At 52.8% G+C, this 18839-nt stretch overlaps 7 protein-coding genes across 7 annotated transcripts; 5 read left to right on the forward strand and 2 right to left on the reverse strand.

Annotated features, from left to right (window-relative positions):
• Positions 1 to 548: 548 nt before the first annotated feature.
• Positions 549 to 1075, reverse strand: Z517_10776 (uncharacterized protein; the record flags this gene model as incomplete). Its single annotated transcript, XM_013424385.1, has 2 exons — positions 549 to 775; positions 877 to 1075. 2 exons carry the CDS (start codon positions 1073 to 1075, stop codon positions 549 to 551), a joined length of 426 nt encoding a protein of 141 aa, XP_013279839.1.
• Positions 1076 to 1887: 812 nt separating this feature from the next.
• On the forward strand, positions 1888 to 3305 carry Z517_10777 (uncharacterized protein; the record flags this gene model as incomplete). Its single annotated transcript, XM_013424386.1, has 3 exons — positions 1888 to 2466; positions 2522 to 2837; positions 2887 to 3305. 3 exons carry the CDS (start codon positions 1888 to 1890, stop codon positions 3303 to 3305), a joined length of 1314 nt encoding a protein of 437 aa, XP_013279840.1.
• Positions 3306 to 3975: 670 nt separating this feature from the next.
• On the forward strand, positions 3976 to 5749 carry Z517_10778 (uncharacterized protein; the record flags this gene model as incomplete). The annotated part of the gene is made up of 2 exons (XM_013424387.1): positions 3976 to 5388; positions 5441 to 5749. 2 exons carry the CDS (start codon positions 3976 to 3978, stop codon positions 5747 to 5749), a joined length of 1722 nt encoding a protein of 573 aa, XP_013279841.1.
• A 664-nt stretch (positions 5750 to 6413) lies between these two features.
• Z517_10779 (uncharacterized protein) lies at positions 6414 to 8705 on the forward strand (the record flags this gene model as incomplete). Its single annotated transcript, XM_013424388.1, has 1 exon — positions 6414 to 8705. One exon carries the CDS (start codon positions 6414 to 6416, stop codon positions 8703 to 8705), a length of 2292 nt encoding a protein of 763 aa, XP_013279842.1.
• A 2230-nt stretch (positions 8706 to 10935) lies between these two features.
• Positions 10936 to 13215, forward strand: Z517_10780 (uncharacterized protein; the record flags this gene model as incomplete). The annotated part of the gene is made up of 7 exons (XM_013424389.1): positions 10936 to 11011; positions 11095 to 11265; positions 11328 to 11383; positions 11446 to 11530; positions 11586 to 12312; positions 12366 to 13077; positions 13144 to 13215. The coding sequence occupies 7 exons, from the start codon at positions 10936 to 10938 to the stop codon at positions 13213 to 13215; spliced, it is 1899 nt and encodes a 632-aa protein (XP_013279843.1).
• A 687-nt stretch (positions 13216 to 13902) lies between these two features.
• Z517_10781 (5-aminolevulinate synthase, mitochondrial) lies at positions 13903 to 15791 on the forward strand (the record flags this gene model as incomplete). Its single annotated transcript, XM_013424390.1, has 2 exons — positions 13903 to 14224; positions 14278 to 15791. 2 exons carry the CDS (start codon positions 13903 to 13905, stop codon positions 15789 to 15791), a joined length of 1836 nt encoding a protein of 611 aa, XP_013279844.1.
• Positions 15792 to 16472: 681 nt separating this feature from the next.
• On the reverse strand, positions 16473 to 18001 carry Z517_10782 (uncharacterized protein; the record flags this gene model as incomplete). Its single annotated transcript, XM_013424391.1, has 2 exons — positions 16473 to 17785; positions 17881 to 18001. The coding sequence occupies 2 exons, from the start codon at positions 17999 to 18001 to the stop codon at positions 16473 to 16475; spliced, it is 1434 nt and encodes a 477-aa protein (XP_013279845.1).
• Positions 18002 to 18839: the final 838 nt, after the last annotated feature.

The following is an 18839-nucleotide window of genomic DNA, read 5'->3' on the forward strand; positions in this document are numbered from 1 at the left end:
ACCACCCGCCACCTCCTAACCATTGGCACTGCAGGCACCGTTAGGGACCACATTGGGGACTCGCCTTTTGGGGGGGTCCTCTAAAGTAGTGCCATCCCAAGACTGATTGGTGCCTGACGCCCCGTTACAACGCCAAACTGGCCCCCCCTGCCCCCCCTTCTGACTGTACTGAGCGAGCGTAGCTACTCCGTAAGTACATTTACTCCTACCATAAGTACTTTCAGGCACCTCAATGGCTACGAAACCAGATCCTGCAGAATTATTTAAATTGTGATTTTGTACTCGGTACGTTAGATGAATTGCTCAGTGATAGCTAGAGTTCCACTTCTGCCAATGGTCTCCCTTACCGAGTACATATAAACAAGTTCACTACCTACAAGATGATCGTCTTAATAATTGACCAGGCCCTGGGAGGATGAAACACTCAGGCAGGTTCCTGTTGTGATTTGTGATGATGTGTTGGCGGAAATGTGCAGCTTCTCTCTCACGCCAACGTTGCGCACGTGCAGCATTCTCTTCCCTCTTCCCATTGAATTCATCAGTCCAAGTCAAGACTCCTTTTGTTCCCTCATGGTCTTCAATACTCCTTCAGCAACTCGAACCCCTTCTAGCCCCGCTGGCATTCCACAATAGATCGCAACCTGCATCAAAACCTCTCGAATCTCCACTTCACTCGCCCCATTGTGAACCGCTCCTCTGACGTGCACAGCTAGCTCAGTCATTCGGTTCAAAGCACAGAGCATGGCGATATTTAACAAGCTTCTGGTCTTACGTTCTGCAACTCAATGTTAGCCTCTACCAGTCTTGACAGAAACTCGTCTCAATGATAACTCCTCCGAGATGAAACAGACGTGTAAGAAGGGGAGAAGGATTCACCAAGTCCCGGCCGGGCCCAGATCATTCCCCATCCCACCTCCGTGGCCAAGTCTTGCATCGGCCGAGCAAAATCAGAAGAGTTGTTTTGAAGAGAACGCTGGACATGTTCGGGCCCAGCGACTTCGGTTCGGATCTGGAAGCCTTGGTCGTAAAAGATCTTGTGGGCTTCAGCCACGCTATTCTCCTGGGCACTGGACATCGCTTCGGGCGGATTTGGTCAGATACACGGTTCGTGGATCTCTCAATAAGATTAATGAAAAGGTAGTAAGAACACGTCTGTGGTGAAAAGAACAACGACACAAGACCGAGGTCGCCCGGGCAAGCCCCACTAAGCTCTCGTCAGTGATCAAGCCGTTACTGATCAAACAGTGGCTGAATGCCCTATCGATGCCGGGATACTGACCTCTGACTTTCCTGGCAGCCTGGATGCACTCCAATGCGGGGCTGTGAGGATGGCTGCGCTCGATTTGGGGGAAAAGTGAACAAGGCTAACTGTTGGAGTAGAGCGAGGACCGTGTGGTTGCGCACAGATTCAAGACACCTACTACACGCTATTCTATCGATTCGTCTTGCTTGCATTGCCCTCTCTTCAGTCCAAGGTACAAACCTGCGATCCAACTACCGAGAAAGCAGCAAGGCCCAAGATCCTAGCAGTTCTTTCGTTCCTATCCGACTTGCAGATGTATCTCGTACAATGGCACCAACCACTGCCCCACCTCCTACTGGCGAGGCCAAGTCAGCCGTGGGCAGTTTAATTCGGTCATCTGTGCCCTCTCCACCTCCGGAGAACCCCCCATAATCTTGGACGTGGGTTCGAGATGGTGTTGCATCTCCTGACATTGGATGGAGAAAGATCGCGGGGCTTGACACTATCCCTGCCAGATATAAAACCAAAAACATAACGAAACCCTTCCTAGCATACTATCGTCCACCTGTCGCTTCTTGCTTTTTCACTTGGAGTTATACAGCCCTTTCACGTGTCTTCGCGGCCTGCAATACATCGATACCGAAATGGCGTCTCCTGAGAAACCGTGGACAATCATCGTCGGTGCTGGACCATCTGGCTTGCTTCTGGGTCTGATGCTGGCGAAGAAAGGGGTCACTGTCCATATCCTGGAAGCCGCTGGTGAATTGGATGACTCTCCTCGCGCAGCGTATTATGGTCCTCCGGCTGCGTATGAGTTACGCCGTGCTGGAGTCATTGATGACATTCGAAAGGAAGGGTTTGATCCGGTAAAGACATGTTGGAGAAAACTCGACGGCACTTATCTTGCTGGGTTCGACAACACCCTCATGCACGACGACCCGGATCGGCTGGCGTGTCTGCCATTGGCGCAACTCGATCGATTGCTGTACAGACACGCCATCCAGCAGCCCAGTCTGAAAGTGTTCTTCAACCACAAAGTGATGGATATTGGTCAGGATGATGACAAGGCATGGGTGGATGTTGAGACTCCCGAGGGCCCGAAACGTCTTGAGGCAACTTACATCGTGGGTTGCGATGGTGCATCGAGCACAGTCAGAAGAAAGCTGTACGGCGCAAAGGATTTCCCTGGTTATACCTGGGACAAACAGATCGTGGCGACGAATGTAAGCAAGCCAATATTTTCATTTCTCTTTATTCGTTCTCATTTTTTCTCCCTAGGTGGCGTACCCTTTCGAAAAATTCGGATACGACGATGCCAATTTCTTTATTCACCCAGAGCACTGGCATATGGTTGCCCGTCTCACCAAAAATGCAGACGGCAGCGGCTGGTGGCGTGTCAGCTACGGAGAGATCTCTGGACTCACTCGAGAAGAACTGATTGCACGGCAACCCATGAAATACGAGGCCATGTTGCCCGGTCATCCCAAGCCAGGAGAGTATGACCTTGCGGCGATCAGCCCGTACAAGATCCATCAGCGCTTGGTGGAGAAGATGCGAGTTGGCAGGTTTATGCTCGCTGCAGATGCTGCACACAGTAAGTCGGACGAACCACCGTGCGAAGTGACGCTCACGCATTACTCTAGTCTGTAACCCTTTTGGTGGTCTCGGACTCACCGGCGGTCTTGTGGATATCGGTGGCTTATATGACTGCATGATTGGCGTTTATGAGGGTAAAGCGGATGAAAGTATACTTGATAAGTATTCCGAGATGCGGCGGCAGAGATATCAGACAGTCACGGATCCCATCTCCACGGACAACATCAAACGACTGTATGATCAAGACCCGGACAAAGCACTCGAGAATGATTCTTTTTTGAAGATGCTCAAGGATATCGAAGGCGATGTGGAAGCCCAGCGAGAGTTTATGCGGTCGCCTATGGCGCTTCGATACGACTTTACTCAACATTATAACACCGCGAAGAACGGAAATCAAGCAGGGGAAGTTAAGAATGGAGCTGTGACGTCGCAAGTAGAGCAGGTGGCCGTGGCGGGAACGGATTGAGCCTTACGAATGCAATCATACCAGCCCCAGACTGTCACTGAGGACTGCGGCGAAGCTATTAGATAATGATTATACCCGGCATGCCATAGCCCTAATGCAACAAGGGTGTGAAGACAGAGGAACGGTCAGACTGTGTATCAAATACTGGCTTGCTGGGTATCTACCTAGTATACAGCTACCTGCTTGTAGTATCTAGAGATGTACCTAGTATTTATGGTAGTGGTACTGAGTACCTCCTCATTCGCTAGTGGGTGTATTACTACTGTCCACTAATACCGGTATGTAATAGCGCCATTCTCATTCGTCATTCGTCATTCGTCATTTGCCTTTTCTGGCCTCGCTAAGTTGACCATGTATATACGTCATTTGAACTCGAAGTCCGCATTGGCCCGGGGCGCAGTCTCTCTTTCCCATGCAAGTTCCCCATGTATCGGTGCCAAAAAGTCAAGACTTTCTTACAAGCCGCCCAAATCGCCAGCTACGATCGAGCCTATTTTGGCTCTCACATCTTGGTTCATTATTGTCATGAAGATTGTTGCACGCTGACTGCCGTATTTTGTGCTCGACATTCAACTTTCATCTATACCTCGTCCTTCTGAGGTTGCCTCTTAGCCTTGCGCCCCGCCACAGGCAGCCCTCCTCCATCCTGATGAATGCTTGATTTACAGTCATGAAGCCCTCCGATCATGGGCCTCTCCTTCGTCGCAAGTCTTCGACTCCTCACTACCAGACATTTGGCGGCATATCGCCTCCCAAGTCTCGTGGACGACCGCTGTCGGATTCCTCCAACTCCTCCAGCCACGACCTGCACAATGGTGACGACAACCACCAACACAGCTCGCCGCTGCCGAAGAAACAGATGGCCATCTTAGCCGTTATAGCTCTGTGCGAACAGACAGCACTCAATTCTATCAGCCCCTACCTGCCTGCAATGGCGTCGACGTTCCCCGAAGTGAAACAAGGCCAAGTGGGCATATATGTTGGGACAATCGCTTCTGCCTTTGCGCTTGCGCAGCTGGCGACAAATTTCTTCTGGGGATGGCTGTCGGATCACATTGGAAGAAAACCGGTAATATTGATGGGCACAATATTTACGGCTGCCTGCTTCGTGGCCTTTGGTTTTGTGAAGACGCTACCACAAGCCATTGCGGTTCAAGCGTTTATGGGTCTGCTGAATGGTAACCAAGGCGTTGTCTCTACCTGCCTTGGGGAGATTACCGACCGAAGCAATCAATCGCGGGCTTTCACCTATCTCCCTGTCATCTATGGCCTTGGAGGCATCACCGGCCCCATCATTGGCGGCGTGTTGGTGTTTCCCAACAATCCTTTCGATACATCGAAGCCCAATCCGTACCCTTACCTTCCACCGAACCTCCTCTCGGCAGCAATCCTCTTGGTAGACTTCGTATTGACGTCGCTTTTCCTCGAGGAAAGCTTAGAAGAGGCACAGTATCTCCAACCTCTGGGATCCAGGGTGCGCAACCTGTTTTCATGGCTTTGGCAGTTCACCTCTTCCAGCAGACCTCATTACCTCCGCCGAAAAGGCAAAAGCCACCAAACCCCAGTCCATCCGAATGGTCTTGCGGAGGTTTCAGACGACGAAGATACCGATGGCGGGACAGAGCCTCCCGTGTTCTTCCCTGCCTCGGAAGAATTGAAGAAGAAAGATGTGCTCAACCGAGACACCATCCTCCTCCTTGTGACATACCTCATTTTCCAACTAGCTAACATTTCCTTTAACTCGCTCTACCCCATTTTTGCCCAAGCCTCACCACCCACTGGCCGGAACCTCGACCCAGAAGAGATCGGTCTGTCGCTCGCCTTCGCCGGAGTAGTGACCATTCTATTCCAGATTGGTGTTTTCGGCAAACTGCGGGACATGATGGGGAATAGATGGGCATACAGAATTGGTTTAGCTGGATTTGTGATTGCCTACGTCCTTATGCCTTGGGTGGGTTACAAAGACGATGCTGACGGAAAAATGGGTACACATGGCGCGGTATGGTTATGGCTAGAGATTTGTACTGTCCTTCTTATCAAAACGGTGGCGGCAGTAGGCGGTCTAACCAGCGCTCTATTATTGGTGAGTCTTTTCGCAGGACGGCGGTGAGTAATTCTCCTGACTATATGCGCAGATCACCAACTCGGCGCCTAATCACTCTGTCCTGGGGACTCTCAATGGCCTTGCACAGACACTCTCAGCTGCAGGCCGAGCCGTCGGCCCATTTGTCTCGGGCAGTCTCTTCTCACTTGCCACCCGAGTCCGCCCCAAGGGAGAAGCCCTAGCATTTGGCGTCTTTGGCGGTATTTCATTTATTGGATTCTTGTTAAGCTTCGGTATCCGATCGCCCAACTTGGAGGCCGAGGGATGGGACTCGGAGGACGACGACGATGATGATGAAGACGATGACGGGTCTGACAAATCGGAAGATGAGGATGTTTGACCATGATGGAGCTCCTCAACTCGAGGACGACGGGCGAAAGATTGGACCTTGGATTCTAGGCAGTATTCAACCAGCGAAGGCGTTTAATGAAGGCATGGAAAATGAACAACGGTAAAGCAGTCAGCCTGCAGTCGGTCTTTTTTGGGATGGTATAGATTGATGGTTTATAATAAGGTGCTCAGAGAGAGAGAGAGCCAGACCGGGAACTTGACACATTTGGGAGCAGACGTTTGACTCTGACTGGATCACGCGAGGCTCTCATTTGGCCTTGTCGAGTGTAATTATGGGTGATAGGGCGTGGTGGACATTTGAGACTTTCCATGGCCAGCATCGCTCTCCTTCTTCACCAGTCCGCCTCTATGAGAAGTTTGGCATGGATTCTGGCATAAGGAGGTGGGGATCTTCATTGTTAGTTGTGGAGGGCCACAGGCAAAGGCACAGAGGGACAGAGAGACATCGACACAGCAGTGAATTAATCTGGTAGAAAGGAAGACGGAGTCTGGAAAATGAAGAAGGAAAGGGGGGAAAGGAAGATAGATGGATGCGCACACAAATCCGTTCTCAAAGCCTTCACTGTCCACTTCCTCGATCTTTCACGACGACCACACAACCCGTCATCTTGAATTATCGCAAGAACTCGATCCTTGTCCTCTGCGCATCGAATATGATGCTCTCTATCCCTCCAGCCCGTCGATTTCTTGCCCCGACACTGGCCGTGCTCACGCTCCTGATCGTCCTCCGCCTCCGATCGCACCGTGCCCTTATCCGCTCATCACAGGATGCGCTTCTTCATGGCGTGCTGCAGAGCTATGTGACTGGAGGCGCTCAAGTATTTGTCGTCAATGCCAGCACTCATCCACACCTGTTCCTGACCGGTTCATCAGGCATCCGTGAACAAGGCGCAGCGGTCTCAAAGCTGAAGGAAATACCTCTGGCAAACCCTCTGATAACGCAGTTCACGCACTGCCCTACCTTGCCGAACACGCATACCTCACATATCCGCTTACCGAATGTGTTGTATAACATCAACCTCGGGTCTCCACGAGCACCTTTGTCACGAGAGCATGAAGAGCGAGATGAAGGCTCCGAGAATGCGCGAACAAAAGACGCCACGCGCTTCTTCAATCCGGCAATCATCCCCCTCCCACACTGGTCCGGGGCCGCAAAATATGTTCTCATTTCCCGCCTTGTGACGACCGGCTTCCATCAAGAGTCTCACATCTGTTTGGCGGATATCTGTCATCCTCCTCACACTTCAGCCTCGCCCTTGACCTGGTTTCCGGATGAACGCAGCAATAATGTCACTCCTCCACGACCTGCTGCGAATGGAGAGCCTGCGCTATACCTTGAACGGCGACAACCCCGATTTCAACAAGCTCTGCCACTAGACGCTAGTGTCTGCTCCTCATCTGACCTCTCTGATACCCGGCTGGGCGGCAGCGGCGGGCTACGCTGTCTCACGACCCCGCGAAAGATCAACATCCCCCCAACCCCGGCGGAGAACTGTACGGACTCATGGCGCGCGTTCCCAGATATCCCTGGCTTCCACGACCCACGAGTCTTTTGGAGCGGGAAAGGCGAGCCTCTAATCCTGGTGAATAGCGCCAGTCGCTACGGTTGTGTCGGGCTCTGGATCGTGGATCTGCGAAAGGTCTACCCGGACTTCGAAAAGGTTTTGAATCGCCAGCACCACCGCAAGACGGTCGTCGGTATCGAGACAGCGGACAGGGATCTGGGTCTGGAAGCTAGAGACGCAGAAATTGAGCTGGACAAGGAAGAGGGTCAAGCGCGCACAGGCACCCACGGAGGACTCGGTGTCAAGCCCTTGATGAGTTACCCGCATCTCACTGAGATCACTAGAAACCCCAGGCAAAGCCGAGCGCGTATAGAGAAGAACTGGATGCTCTGGTTCCCGAGTGCCGACGACTCGTATGTTCAGTACGACTTGATCGGTCAGGGGCTAGAAGAGGAGGATGGAGAAGATGAACTGGCACAGGAAATCGACATGCTTACAAGTCTCGGATTGAATGCCTCCCTCGCCCTCGGTCCTGACAACATCACGAATCACACAAGTTTCTCGATACACCACGCAATGCCCCGAAGGTGGACAGCAGCGAGACCAACCACAAGGGGACGCACCTTTGCCAAACTCACCGGCAACGGCTTCACCTCGCCCAACCTCACCTCGGCCTTGGAAGAGCCCTGCTTCTCCCACAGTGAAGGGCATTTCGCAGACTCGTTGGGCAACAGGGGCCATTGGCATCAAGGCTCCAATTCGCTACGACTCATTCTCTGCACGAGAGCCCAGGCGCGGGGTGATTCAGCCTGCAAGGACGAGGAGAACACCAATGGCACGGCGGTGAGCACCGGTCGCTCCGTTCACTTTGCCATCATGCATCGAAAGTTTAGCAACGAGCTAGATCTGCCTCTTCGGTATGAGAGATATGTCGTCGTGTGGGAGGGGAGGGAGCCGTTCCAGATGCTAGGGGTGAGTAAGTTTCCGTTGTTGATGAGGAACGAGAGAGCAGGGCCGTGGACCGAGGAGGAAAACTGGCCCGATGCAAAGGAGATGGGATGGAATGCTACAAGGGGGAATTCGCGTGAGAAGGAGGGGAGGGTGGTCAGAAGAGGCGCCGGGGATGGGTTATATGAGGACGAGACTGAACACAAGGACGACTTTGTCAAAAGCCAAGCTTACTTCACTTACACACCGAGTCTGGCGTGGGCATGGAGGCCTCATTCTGCCGCGGCAAATCAGGAAGAGGAAGATGACGACGTGGAATACATGTCGCAGTTGGGGACGGGATATCTGGGCGACGACGTGCTAGTCGGAATTGGTCTGGAGGATGTGAACCAGGCGTTTGCGAGGGTCAAGGTCGACGACCTTTTGCAGTGTCTGCGTCTGTGTCCTGGTGTCAGGTTTGCTGACGAGTCAGCGAGTCGGGAGATTGATTAGCAAGGAACATCGGCAACGAGGTGCATGCCGGGTCGTTTGATGTCTCGTGTCTCCAATCTTGACCATTTGGCGAGTGTAACAGTGCTGGACTGGACTGAACTGGATGGGACAGGACGAAGATTTGAACCCTCAGATAAGCTCTCTCATGTTTGCTCTGATAGCCAGAAGTCTGGGGTGATTGTTCGTCTCCGAGACAATGCACGCTCCCTTCGGCTGTCTCAAATTTGGCTTATTGGACTTTCGTCTTCATCGGGTGTGTATCCTCGTCCTCGTCCTATCCAGCTCTCTGCTCCACTCTTCCTCTCGCGACCACCCGTCAACATCTTCTCCTGCTCGACCCGGCAAGTCGAAAGGCAGATGAAGAATAATTCGAAAACAGATCCGCACATATCCACGATCACAACCCGGCATTTGCTGCCCTAGTAGGGAGGCTCAGATTGAAAACTACTTTATTGTGAGATTTTGTCCTCATCAGCTCATGGACAAAAGCGAAACGAACGGGCTGGTGCTGCGGTCGGGCGAGGGGAGCAAGAACCGAAAAAGGTCCCTTCACCCCTTTTCCCTTGGTAGACCTGCCACAAACGCGCTTTGCGCCATGTTTGAAGAAACAAGTTTGTTTTTGACCGACTTGTTCCGCCTCAGACGGTGCAGGTTTGTCTTCATCGCCTGGGGTTGTGCCGTGGATACGAGTACGTCCATCCGTCCGTCCTTTTGCCTTGTCCGCCCTTTTTTGTTTTCTTGCCCTCGGAATTTCCTTTCCGCAGTAAACTTCCCCGACTCCTGCGACACCATGATCGCAATATCCTTGACGAAAACAGGGCGGAGGAGGGGTTCTGACGTTCGCGTAGACCGGGAGAGGACTCTCAGTCGCGTGTAAAGAAAAAGGGTCATGAACAAAAAAAGCTCGGGTTGGAAATGAGGGTGGAAGTCGTAAACATTTCATCGACACCAAAAAAAAGGGTGTGGTAGGTCTTTTGTGTTAAGGAAAAAGGCGGGCATCTCTTCGATCTCTGTTCTTATAAAAGAAGCGTCATCGGGCGAAACAAATCCCACAACGCGTCCACAGGAACCGGGGACTGGCCAGTTTGCAGTGCTTTGTGCTGTTGCCTCGTAATAAATAAATATTCGAGGCCTGCGCGTACCCCGGTTTCGCGGCTTTCGCATGTGACATGTTTCGGACCCTCGATGTTTAGCTTGGTAGTGAAGAATTGTGGTTTCGGCATAGAGGGCCACTGCCTGCGAGCGAGTGTGTTAGAATTTGCATGTTATTTCATATTAGATGCTGGGTGACTAGGTGTGTGACTGACCTTTGATGAGACCTGGAACTACAAAGGAGGAAGAAACGTGGCGTTGTCGTGGGGAAATACATAGGCTTGTTGGATGGGGTTGAGACGATCCCTGTTCAAGTTTTCTCGGCATGGTCGCGTATGCGAGGATGGACTGATCGTTCGGCATGAACTCTGTATATTTTCTCTGCATCACACAGGTTTGCTTTCGGCCTCTTTCCAGCTTCTTTCTCTTCTGTCGCTTGGGGTTACTCTGGCAAGATCCCTTTGAGAAAGCAGAGCCATGAGAACAAGAGGTGCACATCGATCAATGACTACAAGCCGGCGCACAAGGTGTGCCTGCGCATCCTTTCTGCAGCACTTCACTTTCCCAGACGACAGCTTAGATGCGCAGCGGCAACTCTAGGACCGAGACACGATCAACAGAGCCAATGGACCTCGATACACCTTATCAACCACCGAGCACTCTGTCTACACCAGTTGCGGGCATGTATCGATGAGGCACACGCAGACCACCAAGTACCTGTGCAGCGAGCACTTGATGAATTCTTCCTTTTATTTTCCTTTGTCTATACATCTTTCCACCACCACCTCTCTACTAGTGTTTTCGCACCTTTCCACCCCAGAAACAACTTTAATGCGCATTGGGAACAAGGAACAAGGCTGAGTGAGACGGTGGCATTATGTAAGCCTCGTCGGTGTCACACACCCCCATTTGGATATCGCCATTATGCACCATGGCACCCAATATTATTATTCGATCCTCCCGCCCGCTCCTTGTCTCATGTAGATAGATAGTCGCCCCTTGATATCATCCTTATCCTTTCACTGCTTCCCAATACCAAGCTTCTCTTGAACTACCCTTGATTTCCTCAATCTCCCACAAATTCATCCCTCTCCTGAAATCCTGTCTGCTCAGCTGGCTCGGATGACGTAGAGAAAGAATGGAAGAAGCGGTCACTTACACCGCTGGTGATACGTCGACTCCACCAGATCTTCGCCTCTTACACTTCAACGACGGTAGGGATACTCCTCCCTGTCACCGAGGGTTGTGGTCTTCTCCCCTTTGGACCACTTACAAAGTAACTCCTCTCAACATCTAGTCTATCATCTCGATGCTTTCTCCAGAGAGCCAGTCGGCGGCGTGACCCGCTTTCAGACTGTATGCAATTACTACCGCAACGATGAACGCTTCTCAGGTCAGCCGGACTTGATCCCGCTATTCTCAGGGGATGCCTTCAATCCCAGCTTGGAGAGCAGCGTCACAAAAGGTAGTCTCTGCTCTGCTCTGTTCATCTGATAAGCGTGGTATGTAGAGTGTCACTGACAAGACTAGGGAGGCATATGGTGCCCGTTTTGAATATGATAGGAACGCAGGTCGCCTGTGTTGGTGTGCGTGACAAGAGTCTGATATCCTACGCTATCACCAACCGCTCAACTAATCTGTGTTGCAGAACCACGACCTCGACTTTGGCGTCAAACAGTTTCGGAGCCTTGCCCGACAGTGCACATTTCCTTGGCTACTGGCCAACGTCTTGGGTTCGTGTTACTGAACCGATCCAGTGTATTACCCCATGCTGAGGACTGCCTACAGATCCACAACATGGCCCGGATGTTCCGCTCGGCAAAGCATCGAAAACTGTCATGCTGACCGCCTCCAATGGCGTCAAGATCGGAGTCATTGGCCTCGTGGAACGTGAGTGGTTGGATACCATCAACTCTTTACCTCCCAACTTGATCTACAAATCAGCCTCCGCAACAGCTATCGAACTAGTGCCCAAGTTGCGGGAGGAAGGCGCCGAGATCATTATTGCTCTAACACACCAGCGAGAGCCGAACGATAACAAACTTGCCGAGAAGATACCAGAAGGGCTGATCGATATCGTACTTGGAGGACACGACCATTATTACAAACACTCGCTGATCAACGGGACTCATGTCTTGCGGTCGGGAAGCGACTTCAAGCAACTCAGCTATATTGAAGCACGACGGCGACCTGCGGGCGGCAAAGGATGGGATTTTCACATTGTCCGGCGGGATATCGTGTCGGATATTGCTGAGGACGAAAAAATGACACGAGTTGTCGACCAGCTGACGGCGTCCCTGAAGGACAAACTCGAAAAGCCTCTGGGGTATACGGCTGCCCCCCTCGACGCGAGATTTACCACAGTGAGACTTAGGGAGTCCAATATCGGCAACTTTGTTTGCGATCTGATGCGAGCCCACTATAATGGCGATTGTTGCCTCATGGCAGCCGGCACCATTCGTGGAGACCAGATATACCCGCCGGGGGTTCTGAAATTGAAGGACATCATGAATTGGTAAGCCCCTGCTGGAGTGATTCGGAGTATCTGCTGATGAACGGGATGTCAAGTTTTCCATTCGAGGACCCTACTATCGTCATCCGAGTCACAGGAGCGGCCCTGCTTGCAGCTCTTGAGAATTCGGTCGGCGCATATCCTGCCCTCGAAGGGCGTTTCCCCCAAGTCTCCAATATCACTTTTGAGTTCGACCCATCACTGCCACCCCTCCACCGAATCAAGTGGACCAGGGTCGGTGGTCAGCCACTAGACTTGGAAAGAAAATACGTCCTTGTCACACGAGGGTACATGGGCAGAGGCAAAGACGGCTACGATTCTTTACTGGTCAAATCGGAAGGGGGCGAGGCCGAAGAGATTGTCTCGGAAGAGAATGGCATCCTGATAAGCATGATGCTTCGGCAGTATTTCATGTCGTTGAAGATCATTGGCAAGTGGAAGCATTGGGGCAAAAGCCTGAGTCGGCATTGGGACGCCATCCACGAGAACTTGCATGAGACACACCCAGTGGTGGAGCCCAATCTCGACGACGTAAGCGAAAATCAGTTGAAGCCGATGGACAGTCAGACAGGCACGACAACCCCGCTTGACGACTCAGAAGATGAAAGCAGCCATCGCGTCCAAGATCACTCAGATATGCTGAACGAGCGGGAATCTCTCGTAGCAAGAAGGGTGACGCGGAAATGGCGGCGTCTGGCAGGTGTACGGTGTGAGGCCGGGTGTGTAGACCCTATGAACGAAGGGGAGTTTCAAGTCGACTGGACCAAGGTAAGTACTGCATATCGATCGACTCGACTCTTGACCTGGTCATTGATACTGAAATTTGTGCTTCAGGCTATTGCACCAAGATTGGAGGGTCGGATTAGGATGGTCGAAGGCGCAGAGGTGGTAGAAGTGAAGTCATAGCGACCTTTGAAAGGCAAGATGACTGTAGGAATGACAGCCCAGCCAGAGTCGAAATAAGGCTAGAGTGCCCAGGCAAAGTGAGCTGCACGAGCGGTCAGCAAAGACGATTCATCCTGCACCATAAGCTAGCACCCGAGATGATTGAGATTTTTGGCGAGATGTGAGCTGGATGGCGGCTCTGCTATTGAATTTCAATCCCGCAGTACGGCTGCATGGGATACGTTGGCTAGCGAGAATGATGTGGTGGTCGGACACTGATTCCGCGAGGACGAGTCAAGATCCGTGCCTGTGGCCGTACCTGGCTGTACCTGAGTCTAGGCTGGTGGCCAGAACCTGGCAGATTGTTTCGGTAGAAAGATTCTGCAGAAAGTAGCGGAATGGCAGAAAGGGCAAGATGGCCGAATTGGGCAATAGACACCGAGCAATTCACGTTAATAAGTGGTCTGTGGTTGGCCAATTGTCGAACCCTGCCGCAGCTGCCGCTCGACCCCATATTCTTTCCATTCTTTCTATTTCCGACCACCGAACAATACCGAGAGAGCAAATATTACTCCATCCCCACCCCATCCCATCCACATCTAACACACATCCCATCCACGTCCTCGCCCTCTTGCTTTGTCCATTTTGTCCTTTCTGTTACCACCCTATCCGTCACTGTTTCCTTACACACAAACCGGCTCGTTCACCATGGAAGCTCTGCTTCACCAGTCCAAGGGCGTCTGCCCCTTCTTGAAGAAAACTTCTCCTGCGACCCTGCGCTCTTTGTCCACCTCGACCCGCCAATCTCCAGGTGGCGGCACCATCACGAACCTGCAGTTCATTGCCAGACGATGCCCCGTCATGAACAAGGCTCTGGCCGTCCAGAGTGCTCGCATCAACACTCGTCGCAGCTATGGCAATGTCGCAGCTGGTGCTGGTGTGGTTAAATCTCTGCTCGAGAAAAAGCTGCACACCTCAGCTGAAAAGAAGGCTAGCGTGGACACCAATCTGTTCCGCTCTCCTCAGCCAGGTATACACCACCAATCATACTCGTATTGAATTTTGGACTGATCGGTTCCCTAGCTCCGCCTCCTCAGACTGTCAAGAATGTCGTCAAGAAACCTGACACCTACGCCGGCCCTAGGCCCAATGCGCCACCTGCCCCACGTTTCGACTACGAGCGCTTCTACAACAATGAGCTCGAAAAGAAGCACAAGGACAAGTCGTACCGCTACTTCAACAACATCAATCGCCTGGCCAAGGAGTTTCCTCGTGCCCACATGGCTGCAAAAGACGAGAAGGTCACGGTGTGGTGTTCCAATGACTACTTGGGCATGGGTCGCAACAAGCATGTCCTGAAGACTATGCACGAAACGCTCGACATGTACGGAGCGGGTGCCGGAGGAACTAGAAACATCTCCGGCCACAACAAGCACGCCGTGGAACTCGAAAAGACACTCGCCGATCTTCACGGCAAAGAAGGCGCCCTGGTCTTCTCTTCCTGCTATGTCGCCAATGATGCTACCTTGGCGACCCTGGGCAGCAAATTGCCCGACTGTGTTATTCTGAGTGACAGCATGAACCACGCATCCATGATTCAAGGGATTCGTCACTCTGGTGCAAAGAAAATGGTCTTCAAGCATAACGACCTGGTCGATCTGGAGGCGAAACTCGCCAGTTTACCCCCGGAGCAACCCAAAATCATTGCTTTTGAGTCTGTCTATAGCATGTGTGGTTCCATCGCTCCCATCGAAGCTATCTGCGACCTTGCGGACAAATACGGTGCTATCACATTCCTCGACGAAGTCCATGCTGTCGGAATGTACGGGCCGCGAGGCGCGGGTGTCGCCGAGCACCTTGATTACGATGTCTACGCCAACCCAAACAGAACCAAGGAATCCCAGAAAGGCACCGTGATGGATCGGATCGACATCATCACAGGGACCCTAGGTAAAGCATACGGCTGTGTGGGTGGCTACATCGCTGGCTCTGCCTCCTTGGTCGATACTATCAGGTCTCTTGCGCCAGGATTCATCTTCACCACGTCTCTTCCACCTGCGACCATGGCCGGCGCCCGTGCCGCTATTGAATACCAGGCTGTCTATCAAGGAGACCGTCGCCTCCAACAACTTCACACCCGTGCTCTCAAAGATGATCTCACCGCGAGAGGTATTCCGGTCATCCCAAATCCATCGCACATCGTCCCGCTCTTGGTCGGTGACGCCGAAACTGCGAAGAAAGCCTCCGACATGCTACTCAATGACCACGACATTTACGTCCAGTCCATCAATTACCCGACTGTTCCTCGCGGTGAAGAGAGACTCCGCATCACGCCCACGCCAGGCCATACTCCCGAGTTGCGCGCCGAGCTCATCGACGCGCTGGAGAACGTCTGGACCCGCTTGAACATCAAGCGCGTCAAGGACTGGGAGGCCCAGGGCGGTTTTGTGGGCGTGGGCGTCAAGGATGCCGAACCAGTGCAGTCCTTGTGGACTGATGCGCAGCTTGAGCATGCCGCACAGTCCCCGGCTGCCGAAGCCTTGATCAAGGAGGCCGCCGAGGAAAGAGCTCTACCTATTGCGGCAGCTGCGGCTTGAGCTTTTTCTGTATCCCGGTCAGTCAGATGGGAGACAGACAAGTGCTCGCCGCATGATAGGGAATGTGATGTGAAACGAGAAGGAAAGTGACGATGAATGGTGGATGTGCAAAAGAAAGGAGGCACGAACTCGTTTTGATATTTCGAATGTCTTTGCTCTTTTTGCCTCTTCCAAGGGGCACTGGGAGCAAATGTCCGGCTCTTCAGCCATATATTATATATACAGACATCTTTCCATCGGGCACTAGCGTGACTATACAAAGCCATGCTTGTGTTCCGATGAGACGGAAAAATCTACAATCGCCATATGCATGGCCATTTGTGACTTTTCTACACCATTACTTTTCTGGCTGGCATAGTCTTTGCCGACTTTTAAGATTCCTATCTGTTTTCTTTTCTAGGTATGGTCAGCCATTCCGCCGTGTCAATCCTTTGATCGACAACAACGTATACACTTGGATTCTCTGCCGAGCAGCACCGCTTCTTTTACCAATGTACTGCTTCTGTATCTCCTTTGTCGCACGTGAGAACGTGATATTCACTCATTAATCCTACTAGGTATGCACATACGCTTGGATGGAGGTTTGTACTTCAAGCAACTCTCGTGAAACATTGCGCGCAATCGCAAGACAATTAGCTACCAGGTACAATCAACACAAAACAAGTCCACTCGTCCTGAGGTCTACCTCCTGCTCGGACGTCCGGCACTGACGCGGGGGAATTCGATGGGGAAGCGCAGTTTAGCGAATTTCGGTTTGGGCAGCTTGACGGGCTTGCCGGAGTCGTCGACGACATCAGCTGCACCGCCTTTCGTAGAAGAAGCAGAGACCTTGTCCCAACCGTGGCGCTGCAGTTCGGCGTCGGTCATGGATTCCATCTTGCAGCCCAGTTCGCGGTAGAGCTTGTGGACCTCGGCGTGCGGCATGGCCAGGTCGAGGGTGATGTCGGTGGGCTCGGTGAAGAGCAGGCGCGGGGTCTCGCCCAGCGTGAAGTTGGGCGGGGGCACGTGCAGGGTCAGGGCCAGGATGGTGGCCGTGAGGAGCGTCTTGTTGAAGGCGCTGGGCGTGCGGTTGGGGAAGAAGTGCGCCACCAGCCGGCCCTTGAACGCCGTCGACAGCGAGCTGTCCGTCGTCGTGCCCGCGGGCCAGTCCTCGGGCGGCGCCATCGGTCGTCGCGGCGACAGGTGCGACACGTACTTGTGGATCTCCACCAGGAGCTGGATGTACCGCAGGATCTGTAGCCGGAGCAGCACGTCCGGGTGGTCGGGCTGCTTGAGGTGTCGCTGGCTCAGGTATCCGATCCGCGTGGCCACGAACCGCAGGTGCGTCGACACGGGTTTCTTGTTCTTGGCGCATTCTTTCCAGTACGCGATCGGCATCTGGGACAGTGCCGTGCGGTAAGGTCCTGGGAAGACGAGCGACGAGAGGTCGTAGACCTGGGTGATGTCGGTTGTGTCCAGGTTGGCGGGTGGGAGCGGCTTGTTGGCTCGAGCGGAAGCTCCCGCGTCGAGCGCGACGGTCGGGTCGTCCTCGTCGTCCTCCTTGATTGACGAGAGGATGGCCTGCGACATGGCGTCGTCTCCGTTCTCCCCGTCACGGGCCAGCAGGCGGTTCTCTGCCGTCGAGGCCACGGCTCTCTTTGACTTTTTCGTCCCGAACGCCTGCGTCAACGCCGCGCGAGACGGCGTCGCCAGCGGCCTGGTCTCTCCGTCGGCGTCCTCGTCATCACTCTCCCTGTCCAGCTGGCGCACCGTGCTCCTCACCGTCACCTTTTTGGCTTCCACCACCTTGAGCTTGTTGGACGCAGGGTCGAAGACGGCGATGAAGTGTCTGACGTGCTTTTCGGCCGCGTCGGTCGTGCTGCTCTCGGTCGCGACGTAGTCTATGGTAGGGTGCTCCGAGGACTGGAGGAGAACGCTGGACCTTCCGGAGAGTTCCTTTTTCGAGAACCCGACAAAGCTGAGGTCCGAGGGAAGTGTGACGCCGGGCGCCGAAGCTGGAGCAACTCAAAGTCATTAGCTCACCCAACACAGAGAACGAGATTGGGAGTGTCGGGGGAAAATCCAGGATCTGTGTTCCCAATTGCCGTACCGACCAGAGGTTTGGCGACGTCCGGCCCGCTCAGGTGGATGACCTTGATGGTGCTGGTCTGGGGTTTCTTGGACGGCCGTTCGCCCTCGATGGAGCTTGCCTTTCTCTTCTTCTCCGCCATGTTTGCGTTTCGACTCAGGTACACAAAGACCAAGGACTGTGGGCTTCTAGATTGCGATTGAGGTCGAACACCTAAAAGTGTCCCACCAAAAGTTGTTGCAACGAAATTGTTCAAAAAATTGTGAGCGCAAGGAAACTTAGCCGGGGCCCTCGGGGGTTATAGTTTAGACTAGTGCCGTATTCACCTCTAAAATCGGAAGTGGGGCTAACATGCCGAGAAACGTAAATACTAGCACGTACCCAGGACACGAGAGGTATGAGGTACTTCTTCGTTCAAGACTGTGCTCTTTTTCCCTCGTAAGTTGATGCTGCGATTGAATAGAAGCCTTGGAGTATGCTTGGATGGTGTGCCTCAACCTATCACTTCCATGGGAAATGATATCTCCAAAGCCGTCACTGAGCTTAATCTACTGCTTCACAACTCTCACTTACACAGCCAAATCATCAACGGCTGAATGCTTTCTTGTACATTCAGACCATGGACCACTCGTCGAATGCCATGTGACTGCAGATCGCGGGAAAGGGTGGTCCATGGAGTAAATATAGACGATCGATCTCCATGGACTTCGAGCTTTGCGGGAATGTCGCTGGACAAACAGTAGTGGAGGGCTTTCCTCGACTCGCGGATCGTTCCAAGGAATCGCAGCGATCTCTTTGGAGAATATGTGGCGGTTTTGACCCGATACATAACAAGGCCCGGAGACCGTTTTGGCTTCTTGTTTGACACCGTATCTTTGACCGCCACCAAGCTTGGACAATCTGTACTGGCGGAGCGCCTGGCATCGTTGTTCTGATCACATGGTATTCATAATGAATCATGACTTTTTCCACACTCTGCG

Source organism: Fonsecaea pedrosoi, assembly GCF_000835455.1.
Source record: "Fonsecaea pedrosoi CBS 271.37 unplaced genomic scaffold supercont1.7, whole genome shotgun sequence".
In the NCBI taxonomy this organism is placed as follows: domain Eukaryota; kingdom Fungi; phylum Ascomycota; class Eurotiomycetes; order Chaetothyriales; family Herpotrichiellaceae; genus Fonsecaea; species Fonsecaea pedrosoi.